Source organism: Arvicanthis niloticus, chromosome 16 (assembly GCF_011762505.2).
Source record: "Arvicanthis niloticus isolate mArvNil1 chromosome 16, mArvNil1.pat.X, whole genome shotgun sequence".
Classification (NCBI taxonomy): Eukaryota; Metazoa; Chordata; class Mammalia; order Rodentia; family Muridae; genus Arvicanthis; species Arvicanthis niloticus.
Window position 1 is genome coordinate 44,106,654 of NC_047673.1, and position 13,648 is coordinate 44,120,301.

Here is a 13,648-nt window from a genome sequence, read left to right on the forward strand (position 1 = left end):
TATTTAAACCTTGGAAATGGAGAGTCTGAAACAAGGTGTCATCCCATCGTAACAGCTATGTTTACGATATGATAGGGTTTGAAGATGATTATTTATAAATGATGGTTAATTTTCAGACAAGCCATTTTTAAGTAGGAGCACATATTTTTTTTAAAAAGATTGAAACAAGTAATTGGCTTGTTTCTTCTCACTACAAGCCCATTTCCTTTTTAAATGTTATCAATATGCTTAACAATAAAATAACCCAGCGATATGAGTGAAAAGTTGACTACAAAGGAAACAGGCAGAAACAAATGAGCTATTATTTTAAAACATGAAAACCTAATTTAATGATGTACAAACTGTTATTTTATTGTGTGTTTATTGCTTGCTAAGGTTAGTGACAGCCCTCAAAGCATCAATAAGTACCTTCACAGCACAGTATGAGCTTTCATATCTTCAGTGACTACAGTGGTTATGGTAGACATGAAGATCTTCCAGACTTTTCCTAAATGGAGAAAAAAAAAAGATCTCTGTGATAGACCTCAGAAAGGAGTGATAATTTATGTGTGGGAGATGGCAAAAAATCTAGCATCTAAATTCATCTCAATGAGTCTCTTGCATCTTATGCTGATAGAAACACCATAGGAGGTTGAAAGTAAGCCATAAAATTACACTTGCAAATCTAACTTTGATAAATGACTTTGACCTACTTTAAACCTATTATGGTAATTATATTTATTTACCAAACTTCTATTAGACTGAGGTTCAGAATCTCAGGTTTTCCAAACCTGTTAATATGAGTGTAAATAGTTCCAAACATGATGCAGGTCATTTGATGATAAGGATTAAAATTTTAGGATTTCATCCTAAGCTTATATGTAGGGATAGTCGCAAAGGTACCTGATTCTGCTGATTTCCTAAATAGAGAAGCCATTTGAGGGCCAGGGAAATTATAGATAGGTATAATTTTATGACTTACCAATAAGGAGATTTTTAAGGCCTTCAGATCAAGGTTTCAGTTACATTGGATTGTCTATTTAGATATTTAAGGGGAGTCATTGAGTAGTCAGCTAAAAATGGAAACTCAAGTTGAGAGGGCAATTGGAGTCACCAATGTATGAGGAATGTTTATAACCAGAATAATGGTTCAGAGTATAAAAGGAATATGCCCCCCAGCCAAGCTGGTCAAGTTGGGTTTGGTTCTTAGAATCCACATAGTAGAAAGACAGAAATGTCTCCCCCAAGTGGTTCTCTGACATCCACCCACATATGTTGGCCTGAATGTACATGTGATACATATACATGTGATACACATACAGATGCACATTAAATAATTAAATGTAATAAAAAGTGTATTAATTATTAGTTGATATATGATGAGGTAAGTAGTTATATGACTATCATAAATGATATCTATCATATAGCAGTTATGTAAAATGTTATAGAATTTTATTTTGTGACATGAAACAATAATCAGTATAACTAAATGAAACAGAGTATTGGCATTGTAGGTGACTTTTGTAATTTCAGCCTACCAGAGGCTGAGGTAGGATGTTTGCCATTGAGTTCAAGGCCAGCCTGAGCTAGCTAGGGAGTTCCAGTATAGTCCGGACAAAACTATCTAAAAACCTTGAAAACAAATCCAAGTACATTGAAAACAGTGTGAACAGTGTGGTTGCATCTCAACTTGACATGCTAATTTTTAAAAAAAGTTATGACTAGTGGTAGAATTGCCATTTCCCAACAGCAGGGTTTTAGGGGCCTCAAACAAAGGATTCTCTTAAGTTGAATTGCCTGCTTAGACATGTAAATGAAGAAGTTGAATGGCCCGTTGGAAATGAAATCTCAAATTTGGAAGAGAGGAGTGGTCTAGAAATGCACAATTAGGGTACCCAACCTGTGAGTGATATTTATAACCAGGGGACTGGTAAAGATCTCATGAGTTAGTGAAGAGAGACACAAGCCTTAGCTTGGGACAGTGAAGACCCAAGATAGAGAGGACTTGATGAAAAGATAACATCTGGGCCAGTAAGAGCTGATTCTTATCAGAAAACACAAGAACTGTCAGTTCTTATGAAGTTCTTGAAAACCATAGGCTTAACCTGAAGACCATGTTACTATGGCCATGTGGATGGCAATTCTGTTTAAACCATTAGAGAAACAAAATAAAAAGTAGCTGCTTTTAAGAAAACAACGTGTTTGCTTTTAGAAATGCTTTGAGAGGTTGGGATGTTGTCTGGATGAGTGACCCCAATGAGGGCACCGAGGTTTATGAGGAATCAGGCAGGCCCCTAGAATATGGAGCTGTCCATATATGCACAATGTCCAGCACTGTGATCACCCCATATTCTACTCATCTCACTTATGAATTATAGAGAGCAAAGGTTAGATGGCACAAAGCTCCATAATCATGTTATTCTTTCTTCTGTTCATTATATGGCGCTAATTTGTTTCTTGTAAGAGGCAGTCACCCTGAGGAAAAATTATTAGGAGCCAGTAGTCAAAGCTGAAATACCATGCCCAAACCATCTCCCTCTGTATTTGCTTAGGCATGTCCTAACATCTACTCACACATAATAAGGAAAGGGGGATCAAATGATGCTGGGTGACAAGTAGAAACCACAGGAAATTTCACATTGATGGCTGCTAGTTTGGATGATGCTAATCTCTTAATGATGTACTTATTTATTCATAAACACATTAATTCCAAAAGCCCATATCAAAGCATGACGTTAAATAAATGTTAACATTTTTTATGTGTATGAGTGTATGAGAGTTTTCCGTGTATGTGTGTATGTGCACCGTGTGCATGCCTGGTGCCAGTGGTTTTCTATTCTGGAACTCTAGTTATCAATGCTTCTGCACAGCATGTGGGTGTTGGGACCCAAACAGGGTCTTCTGAAAGAACAAGTTCTTGTAACTCCTGAACTCTCTCTCCAGCCCCTAAATAATCCCTCTGGTTTCTCTGTGTGTTTTGGTTTTTGATATTTTTTTGTCTTATTGATGTATTTGGTTTATTTCTATTTTAATTTTTTTTCTTTTTGGAGGAGTTTCCCCTGTTTTTTAGTTTTCTTCCTTCCTTCATTTCTTTCTTTCTTTCTTTCTTTCTTTCTTTCTTTCTTTCTTTCTTTCTTTTGTTTTTAGAAGAGATGTAGGAGAAACATGAAATTAGCTGGGTAGGTAGGTGGGGAGGATCTCGGATGAGTTGAGAGTGGGGAAGGAGAAAGAATATGATTAAAACATATCATATGAAAAATAATAACAATTTTAAAGAAGAAAGTAGTAAAGTATGCCATCACTATTCGGCTTTCAAATGAAATGCGTTATTTCATTTCATGAGTTTCACATAATATTTTAATCAGTGATCATAAAAACGGCCACTAATGTTTATTGGTTATAATGCTGATCTGACGGCTGAGAAGAATCCATTAGCATCTATGATGATTTGTAATTATGGCCTAAAGATAAATTGACATGAGGTATAGTTATGTAGTTATAATTTATATATCTGATTCTAATAAACTAAGCAGTGGTGTTAGCAGTTTTCTGTGTACTTTTAATATATATATAATATATATTATAATATATATATATATATATATATAATATATAATATATATAATATATATTAGGCTAAGTACTTTATTAACACTGACTTCAACACCATGAAGGAGGTGGAGTTATTGAAACCTTTGCGATTATCAAAACTCAGCTTTCAGGTGCTGACTTCCGAAGCTCACATAGGTAGTTACATATGTACACTTGATTTTAAAAACAAGAATATCTTATCTGATGTCCAAAATCAGCATATGTGTGTGGAAGTGCCATTGATCTATAATAATTAACTGGTATGATTAGATTATCTCCCTCAAAATTAAAACCTTTTTCCTGAAAATTATCTTCAAATTCATAGCTCTTGATTTGGGGATAGTTAGAGAAAAAGATTGATCAGGGAAGACACTGAACATTTAGTTCATTTCCTTAGGATCAATGTAACATTTTTTTTCTTAGCTTTTCTATTTCTGTCCAACCCCATAGGCATACACTATCTTATGAGAATCTGTGTGACTCACAATAAACAATAATGAATTAGAATGAGTTGCATATGTATCTAATTCAGTATATCATTCTGTAGCAATGGAGGGTCCAGCTAAATCTAGGATAACATTAGTATAAGGAAAGTTTCATAGGCATGATAATAATAGCAAGACAAGATCACTCTTAGTTCTTGAAGACACTGGTTTTGACAGTTCACTTCCTTCTTAGTAAACACAAACTTGAGATTTTCTGTTAATTTTTTTCAAAAGCACACAATATAGCTCATTACATGTCTTATGACTTATTTATAAACCTGTAGATGGACTACATGCTGTTGGGCCTGCAGCTTACATGTGTTTGGGGACTTCTTTAAATTTTCAAGTTACAGAGTTTTACAAAGGATTCTTGTCAGCTATGGCTTTAAAGTTAAGTTGTCTTGAATTCATAGTGAATATATACCCATCGCAAAGAACACAGTTGATTTAATGTCTTATAACTAAGGTGGCTATAAAATGCCTCAAAGTTTCCCAACAAAATGAAAAAGTTATCTGAAAATGCCACTGATTGCCATCTGCTTATAATTTCCTGTTTGAGATAAGTGTGGTGCAATTGCTATTTGGGAAAATATTAGGAAAAAAAAAAAGCAGGCATTCCCAAACTCCCAAGTCCTCTACAACATTTCTCAGTTGGCTCTTCAGGGAGTCTAGATGGGGCCAAGATTTGGAACAGGCAAAGACTAAATAATATGATCTCACCATAGCCAAGGGCAGAAGTAAAGGTAAAATGCTTTCATTTCATGACAGGAGCCATGGTCTTAAGGATAAAAATAAGCTGGGGTTACTATTTCTCAAAGAGAGCACTCAGGGAGAGGGTGGGAAAACAGTTTTGAAGATAGATCAGATTTTCTAAGCACCAAGTCATCATATTACAAGGAGCTTTAAGGTCCTTAAAATGGCTGAACACAACTAGTAAACGACAAGTGATTTTTTTTTTTTCGTGCTGCTAAAAAAAGATGAGTCGGATTTACCTCAGCAGTGGCTGGCTTGAAGTGCCATGGGGAGATGGTGACTTAGGTATGGTATCGAACTTTATGAAACTGTATACATATAGATATTAAACCATGAGTGCTTTGCTCTTGCAGTGTGATATTTACAAAGCAGAGTAGGCTCTCACCATGTAATAATAAACCAGATGTCTGAGAACTCTTGCTGTTTCTAAATACAGACACTCACCCCTACATAGCTCCACAGACAGTAGCAGTATGAATTTGATTAACATGATGAAAGTAACAGATATTTTGTAAAACAATTTCATACCGATAATTTATCTTGATAAGTTAAGCTGAATATTTTTCAGGTAAGGATTTTATTGCCTTTATCCTACATACTCAAACGACAGAGAGTGAAATAGCTATATATGAAGATATTTATATCTTGTTTTGATCTTAGAAAAAGCATATAAAAATAATCTAAATCATGTCCATATGGAAAATTATGATACTTTACATTGAATGTATTTGAATAGATACTTGCAAATCATAGTTGCTAAGTTTCTGATATTGTTGGGAATAGAAGGGATGGGTAAAAAATGTTTTTAAAACAGAATTAGAATTTGATTTAATATCTTTTGATTCTCATGTTACCAAGATTAATTACAGAAACTTTCCTAAGAAATTAGAGGAAGCAAGAGATATGAGGTCAGTTGGGAATTAGCTAAATGGGATTTAAAACAAATCATTTTATTTTGTTTTGTTTGTTTCAAGACAGTTTTCTCTGTGTAGCTCTGGCTGCCCTTAAACTCATTCTGTAGACCAGGCTGGCCTCAAACATAGAGATCTGCCTGCCTCTACCTCCTGAGTGCTGGGATTAAAGGTGTATGCCATCACCTCCTGGCTAACAAATGATTTTTTTTTGTATTGGCTGGTATGCATATTATAAATAATTTCTTTAATAAATTGGTTCATTTATTGATTGATTAATTTGAGTAATCCAGAAAGAATAAGTGTAATGCAGTTCTTTATTTTGGCGGAGATGGGACCAATTGTTCTGAGCATTGACACAGTCACTCTTATGAACAAAACATTAGAATACAGAGGCAAGCCTGCTGGGAAGGCTGTGGAGGAGCCCTCAGCTATGAACCTTGTTAGCTTTGTTGCTTCTTAAAGGCCTTCACAACACTGGAAAGGGCCTGGCCTAAAATAAACATCAGGGGTCTTTTTTTTAGACCTTTGCCAATCTTAGCATCTGGTTGTCTTGTTAGAGACAGTGGGAAAATAGATAGTCATAATACAGCAGAATCATATAGGACAAATAAAAATAGTTAACTTTTATTACATTTTAATAAAAGAACTAAAAACTTGACATCGCAAATATCATACATGATTGAATTCAAGCACTGATCATTTGAAACTCATTGATTTTCTACCTCTCTGTGGATGAAATTCAGTGTAGTAGTCCCAATATGTGATCTGTTTTGAAAGCCAACATTTTTTGTTTGAATGCTCACTGAATTGATCTACATTTTGAAGTCCCCTACGTTTCATTCTGCACTCACATCTTTAGTGATGAAACAAACAAATGTGTATGATTTGCAAAGTATTACATTTCATCTTGGAATCTAGGTCACAGCACACAGAACACAAGGAGTGGGATTGGTTAGCTCCATCCATTTTGGGGGTTCCAGGGATCCAACTCAAGTTGGCATCACCCTTACCTGCTGGGCCACTTTACCAGCCATGAAATTGTCTTTTCTTGATTGACTGATTGCTTCCTTCCTTTTCTTTTTCTTCCTTCTTTCCTTTCTTCCTTCTTTACTTCCTTTGTTCATTTATTTTTTTCTTTCTTTTTCTTTCCTTCCTTCATTCCTTTGTTTATTTCTTTCTTTTTTCTTTCTCCTTCCTTCTTTCCTTCTTTCCTTCCTTGAATGTGGGGTGTCTGTGCCTGGGTGTTTGTCAGTTTGCATGTATATAGATGTGCATATGTAAAGTACTTAGACCTAGTGTCATGCACACTTAATATCAACCAATATTTTCATGATTTATAACAGTAAAGAGAAAATGTTCTCTTGCCCTTCCCACTTCAATATTTGTATTTTCAGTAAAATATTGTTAATGCCATTATATAGAAAGAGATTGTTGATTGACAAATGATTTCAACCCTCAATGACACAGTCTTGTGCTCTCTTATTTTTCTTGTCACATGTATCCAGAGTTTGGTTACTGGAATTATTTGGTCATCATTTACAGGGTTCTGGTAAAGCTTGTAGCAAAATGATAATACTAACTCATGGGTAGAATCAAATTGGAATTTTGAATTCTCTACTAGATGGAAATAATAAAATAACTTCTAAAGTACAGAATTCTTCTGTACTAATGCCTCTAATAATTTTATGATTTATTTAGACAGTGTTTCATAAAACTTGCATTTTTATGAACATTCAAGTGACTTTATAACAATTTATGTGGTAAAATTAATCAGAAGCCTTAAAAATTATTATCTTATGAAAAGTAGACAAGAAGATAGATATTAGTATTCATAATAAAAATATTTTATGAATATTTTCTCCTTAGTCAGTGTTGCTTTTATTTCTTAAAATTTATCTAAATGGGTGTTTTCTGGCGATCCTAGTCTGTTTAATGACTTTAAAGCCCTTTAAGTGATCACATTAAATCTATACTATTATAGATATTATCTATAATATCCAGGAAATTAAACCAACAGAGATAGAACTGCATTCATTTAATTGCAGCAAAATTATGGTGAATCAATCCAGCATCCCTTTTTACTGTTTGAGTGACCAAAGGGAAAGAGAGGTAGGAGCAGTTGATGTGTCTCTTGGAAGAGGAGGAGAGGAAAGTTCATGCAAGAAGACTGCTTTAAATAGTGGGTGGGGTATAAGAGACACTTGAGAAGAGGAAATTATGGGGCATGACCTCTAGGTTGGGAGCTAAGTGCCCTGACCCAACCACACCAAATACATGGAGAATGATGCTCACTTACAGTGAGCCTTTGACAATAATAACACTATCTCCAAAAAAAGCTGACCCTGTGTTCCCTCAGATAACACTTTCAGGAACCTACCTAGGCTATATTATGTTTGAGACTTGAGGATTAGCTACTTGACCTTCTTAGCAACATTTTGCAGCTCGTACACATCAGGACCAGGATGGTCTGAGGCCCATGGTTAGGAGGAATAATAGGACAGGCTTAGAGTATGAAGACATGAGTCTGGCTGTGAGCACTGCTAAAAATACAATAAGTACATTTATTTCTGGCTATCTATGGGAAAGCATGTAGTCCCAACTTTGGGACATTTTTGTGACCAATTCCTTTGAGTTGATAATTCAGTAGATACTATAAGTCTAAAGTCAATTCTAAAGCACATACAGCCATCTTGATTCACAGACTCCTAGCTGAATCCTTCAGCTAAAGATAGGAACAGTAAAGGGGTCACTTTGTTAAATGCTGACTGTGTATAATTTATATGATATTGTAACTGATGGAACCTAATTGAGTTTATGTTGACCCCCACAATTTCGTTGTCATTCTTTTGGACAGGATCCTGGGCAGATCGATCACCACTGCATGAAGCTGCAAGTCAAGGTCGTCTTCTTGCTCTGAGGACATTATTATCACAAGTAAACTATTACATTATACTTCAAAATAAGCTCACTTCCCATTAGCATAGAACACAGTCAAAACAAACCCACTCAAAAGTAATAAACTTTGTCACTACCGTTCCTTCTTTATAACTTGTATCAGAGAAGACAATAGTTTCTGTTTTACATTTGAAATTCCTTCATGAATGTTTTGTTATATCGCTGTATCTTCCTATTTCAACTTTCTCTTATAGTATATTTGGTCATTGATAAGGATATTTAGAATTTAGTGGTTTTATTTATGAATTACTTATTAAGCACCCTAAGCAAAATTCTGTGTAATATATACAGCTAATTATAGAATTAGTTTGGTCATATAATATGTCCAAGGGGTAATCAAATCAGATGTAAAACAGCATATTTTACACTATGGTAATTTATGAAATATAACAAACTGCTTATGAGGCAGGAAAATGTTTATTTCTACACATGCCTACTTCTGTGTGAGCAGAGGGAGAAAGAAAAGCAAGGATTCCTCCTGCAAGCAGAAAGTAACTTAGCTTGGATCAGCCCATTGCATATTCTCAGCCTCCTGTCTAACTGTAATGTATACTCAGTGTTGGGGTGTTAATAACTCCCTGTGTCACATAAAAAGGAATTCCTCGGATGGCTGTGAGAAAGGATAGTTCCTAACAACCTAGTTTGAACACCTGACACTTGAGGCAACCACAGCCTACCCGGAGTTTCATTTCCTCATCTGTAATATGACGATGTGTTTGAGGTGTTCCCTTGGAGTCCTGTGACAGCCATGTGACTGTTTTGCTCATCACTTCATGGTGGGGGGAGGACCTGTATAAAAAGGTCAGTGGTTTCAAGAGATAATCCTTTGGAGAGGGTCACATAGTGCTTTTATAGGAAGGCAGTCACAGTGTTTCTCAATGTGCCTCCCATCTACAGATATACTGGCCAAGGGGAGGGAGAGTCTCCCCTGAGTCCTCTCATATGCTTCCATCATCTCACACCAGATTGCTTACTAGGAACTCGAGATCTTGGAAAGGATGAAGACAGTTAAAAACTCCACTTGCTAGCAACAAAGATCAGTGTGACGGTCTATATCTATGGTTCTACGTGTTCCCATTACAGCTCATGACACTCAGTACTATGTTAGGAAGATGCTGTTGCCTTGAAAGGTCATATAAGGTTCCTAGTAAAATGACCACTAATGGACAATAAATTGCAAATGATCCCCTAGAAGGCAAAGAAACTTACATCCTAATAATTTTATATGGTTTAGCCTCATATTGTAAGCTAAACTGGAGCACAGTAAGTATTTATTAAGGTAGAAAATGGAACGAAATCTCTTATTTTCTAACCACTGGGAATGGTAATACTTGCTGTAAAAGTATTTATCCTGTTTAACTCTCATGATCACCCTAAAACTTAGAACTCAAAGTATTTATTCATGATTATTGTGTGGGTCACACTTTAAACACAAGTCTAATTTTGAAGACACAGTTCTCAACCCTACTGTATAACTTAATTTTATGTATTAAATGAATAACTGTTTAGTGACACATTCATAAATCAAGTTACGAAACACTATTTTCCTGGTCTAGATTTACCAACGATTGTACAATCACAGTCAAAACAAGTTATCCAGCTTATAAAAAGTCTTTAATTCTATAAAATAAAAAAAATAGAATCCGCACCACACCAAAAACCTTAAAAAAACAAACTTTAAAGAAAACGTGCCAAAATCTAGTAACAAAATGCTTGACATTATTAGGTGATGGTGTACAGTAATGGCGGGGTTCCTAAGTTTCAATCAATTTGTGAATGGGACATATTGAATGATTACACATTTATAGGCATGATGTGCTAAAATATGTATATACTGTATAATGATCAAAGGTAGTTAGTTTTTCCATATCATTCTAATGTCAATTTTGATCAATATTTAATCATTGTGTATATTTATTGAGTAAAATATAATGTTTCAACCCATGTATTCCCTGTGACTGGGCAAAGCAAAGTAATTGATTTATATCAGTTACTTTTCTCATTACTGAGACCAATTATTTTACAAAAAGCCACTCAAGGGAAAGCTTTCCTCTGGCTGACACTGCCATGCTGAGGAGGCTGGGTGGCTGGGGCTATGGCTGGGGTGAGGAGACAGCCAGCCACACCACTTGTTATATTCCCGTGCATCAAAACTGAGACCATTGAACAGACGCAGCAAGATTATAAGTCATAAACTTGTCCTGAATGAAAGGGCCCTCCTTCTGTCAGTTAGACATTTCCTCTAAAAAGCTCCAGGACAGAACCAGAAGTAAAATGAAATACAGAATACTAAATAAGCAATTGACACATATACCACAGGGAGAAAAGCTTTAAAAAGTTGCCTTGAAGACAGACTAATGATTAGCTGAAATTAAAGAAAGTTCTAGAACATAAGTCAGATGACATCACAATAACCTAACATGCATAGTGTGTGCAGCTAGGAGTGGGGGCTAAGGAGTTTCAACAACTGACTGGCTCAACTGTTAAACCAGAAACCAGTTAACTAGATTCTTTTATCTTGTAAAGAGTCTCTGTGACATTTACAGGGATAGATGACATTGGATACTTTGTTTTTTTAATGTAGGGTTATAACGTAAATGCAGTAACCATAGACCATGTTACGCCACTCCATGAGGCCTGCCTGGGTGACCATGTGGCGTGTGCAAGGACTCTACTGGAAGCTGGAGCTAATGTAAGTTTAAAAAGTAAATTAAGAATTCCATAACTGTTGACAAGTTCTCGTTTTTCCTTTTCTCTCCGTTTTTCATAGTAGTGTGGAAAACATAACAGTCCACACGAACAGTGCCCTAGAACTGCCTCAGGTCCTCAGGACACCCTGCAAAGGAATCCCAGCCATTGTGGAGAGTAGTGCACTGGGGCCCCTTACATCTGCTGCTTCTGTGGATCCAAATAACAAGGGGAGCATCTGGATCTTGTATCTTTGCTTATTTTCTGAACAAATCTCCAAAAATAATTTCTCAGAAATATTAATAATAAATAATAATATAAATAATAATATAATAAATAATATAAATAATAAATAATAATAGCTTTGGTACATGTCTGTATTCTTGTATCTTTGGATGCAGGGTAATGAGTTCAAGATCATCCTATATAAGAAAGTTGGAGGCTAGCTCAGGTGTCGTGAGATCTTTTCAAAACACACACACACACACACACACACACACACACACACACACACACACTCACACACAACCATGATATTCCAGAATACAACAAATATGCCATATTTAAGTATCCACTAGTAAAGTGGCCTCATCATAACGGGTCTCTCTCTCTCTCTCTCTCTCTCTCTCTCTCTCTCTCTCTCTCCCTCCCTCCCTCCCTCCCTCCCTCCCTCCCTCCCCCGACTTATTGTTGAATTTGGGTTCTATATCTGAATCTGTTTTTTTTCCCCCAGTGCATTTCAATAGTCCCGTGACTCCTCTTCCACATCTCGTTTCTATGTATCTCTTGGAGGTTTTTAAAGCTTCTTTCCTTGATGTGTATGAAGTAAATACACATTGTCATACTTACACCCCACAGTTTTCAATCCGCAAACCATAGAACTTTTGGCAGTGCATAAGCAAGTTCTTTAGTCCCACATGACTTTCAAATCTCATTCTCAGATTGTGGGTTTTGTTTAGGCAAACGCAATCACAATAGATGGCGTGACTCCCTTGTTCAACGCATGCTCACAAGGCAGCGCAAGCTGTGCAGAACTCCTTTTGGAATATGGTGCCAAAGCCCAACTGGAGTCCTGTTTTCCATCTCCAACACATGAGGCTGCCAGTAAAGGTTAGTTACGAGGTGGGGTTAAGTTAAAAAGGGAAAATATCTCTGGATAATGCATGTGCCTATTTGTCTTTCAATGGATTCTATTTATGTTCAAGAGGAGAGCATCAACAAAATGTAAAGCTGTCTTTCCTTTGCATTGGCAGGTCATCATGAATGTCTCGACATTTTGATAGCCTGGGGCATAGACGTTGACCAAGACATTCCTCACTTGGGGACTCCTCTTTACGTAGCTTGTATGTCACAGCAGTTCCATTGCATCTGGAAGCTTCTTTATGCTGGTACTTTTCCATTCTATCCATGCATGTAGATAATTAGCTGTTCATCTAACTAAACTTTTTTTAAAAGTCACATCTCATTGCTAAAAGGTTCTTATTATAAAAATTCTCACGCATATACAGTCTACTAAGGAAACTTAGACTTCATGAGAATACATCAAAACTTATAAATGAATATACATTTTCTACGAGCTGCAGCTGAGTCATCAGAACACATTTGTTACATAATTTAGTCAAAAAGCCTTTCTGTGCCTGGCAGTGGTGGTGCCTGTCTTTAATCCCAGCACTTGTGAGGCAGAGGCAGGCTGATTTCTGAGTTTGAGGCCAGTCTGGTCTACAGAGTGAGTTCCAGGACAGCCAGGGCTACACAGAGAAACCCTGTCTCAAAAAACAAAAAAGAAGAAGAAGAAGAAGAAGAAGAAGAAGAAGAAGAAGAAGAAGAAGAAGAAGAAGAAGAAGAAGAAGAAGAAGAAGAAGAAGAAGAAGAAGAAGAAGAAGAAGGAAGAAGAGGAGGAGGAGGAGGAGGAGAAAAAAGAAAAAGAAAAAGAAAAGCGTTTTCTTGAAAGCAGTCATAAAATTATGATTCTCTAGACTGAATATAATCTTGCTAAGTATGTAAATAAATCCCACAAAAATTTATGGTTGTAAGAACTTGAATAACTTTATTGCCTACTGTCTTAGTTTGGGTTTTATTGCTGTGAACAGATACCATGACCAAGACAACTCTTACAAGAACAACATTTAATTGGTGCTGTCTTACAGGTTCAGAGATTCAGTCCATTATCAAGGCAGGAACATGGTAGCAATCAGGCAGGTATAGTGCAGAAAAAGCTGAGAGTGCTACAGCTTCATTTGAAGGCTGCAACAAGAATACTGGCTTCCAGGCTAGAGGAGAGAC

General features: G+C 36.2%; 1 protein-coding gene across 3 annotated transcripts in view; it reads left to right on the forward strand.

Annotated features, from left to right (window-relative positions):
* Asb5 (ankyrin repeat and SOCS box containing 5) overlaps positions 1-13,648 on the forward strand; it is a 38,128-nt gene that overhangs the window by 19,719 nt on the left and 4,761 nt on the right. For 2 of the 3 annotated variants that reach the window (XM_034520413.2, XM_034520414.2), the window contains exons 2-5: positions 8,577-8,656; positions 11,262-11,369; positions 12,325-12,475; positions 12,619-12,753. In XM_034520413.2, the coding sequence (XP_034376304.1) occupies positions 8,577-8,656; positions 11,262-11,369; positions 12,325-12,475; positions 12,619-12,753 (474 nt within the window). Of the gene's footprint in view, positions 1-5,032; positions 5,094-8,576; positions 8,657-11,261; positions 11,370-12,324; positions 12,476-12,618; positions 12,754-13,648 lie in introns of those variants that run through there. The other variant, XM_076914153.1, reaches the window with a different exon arrangement.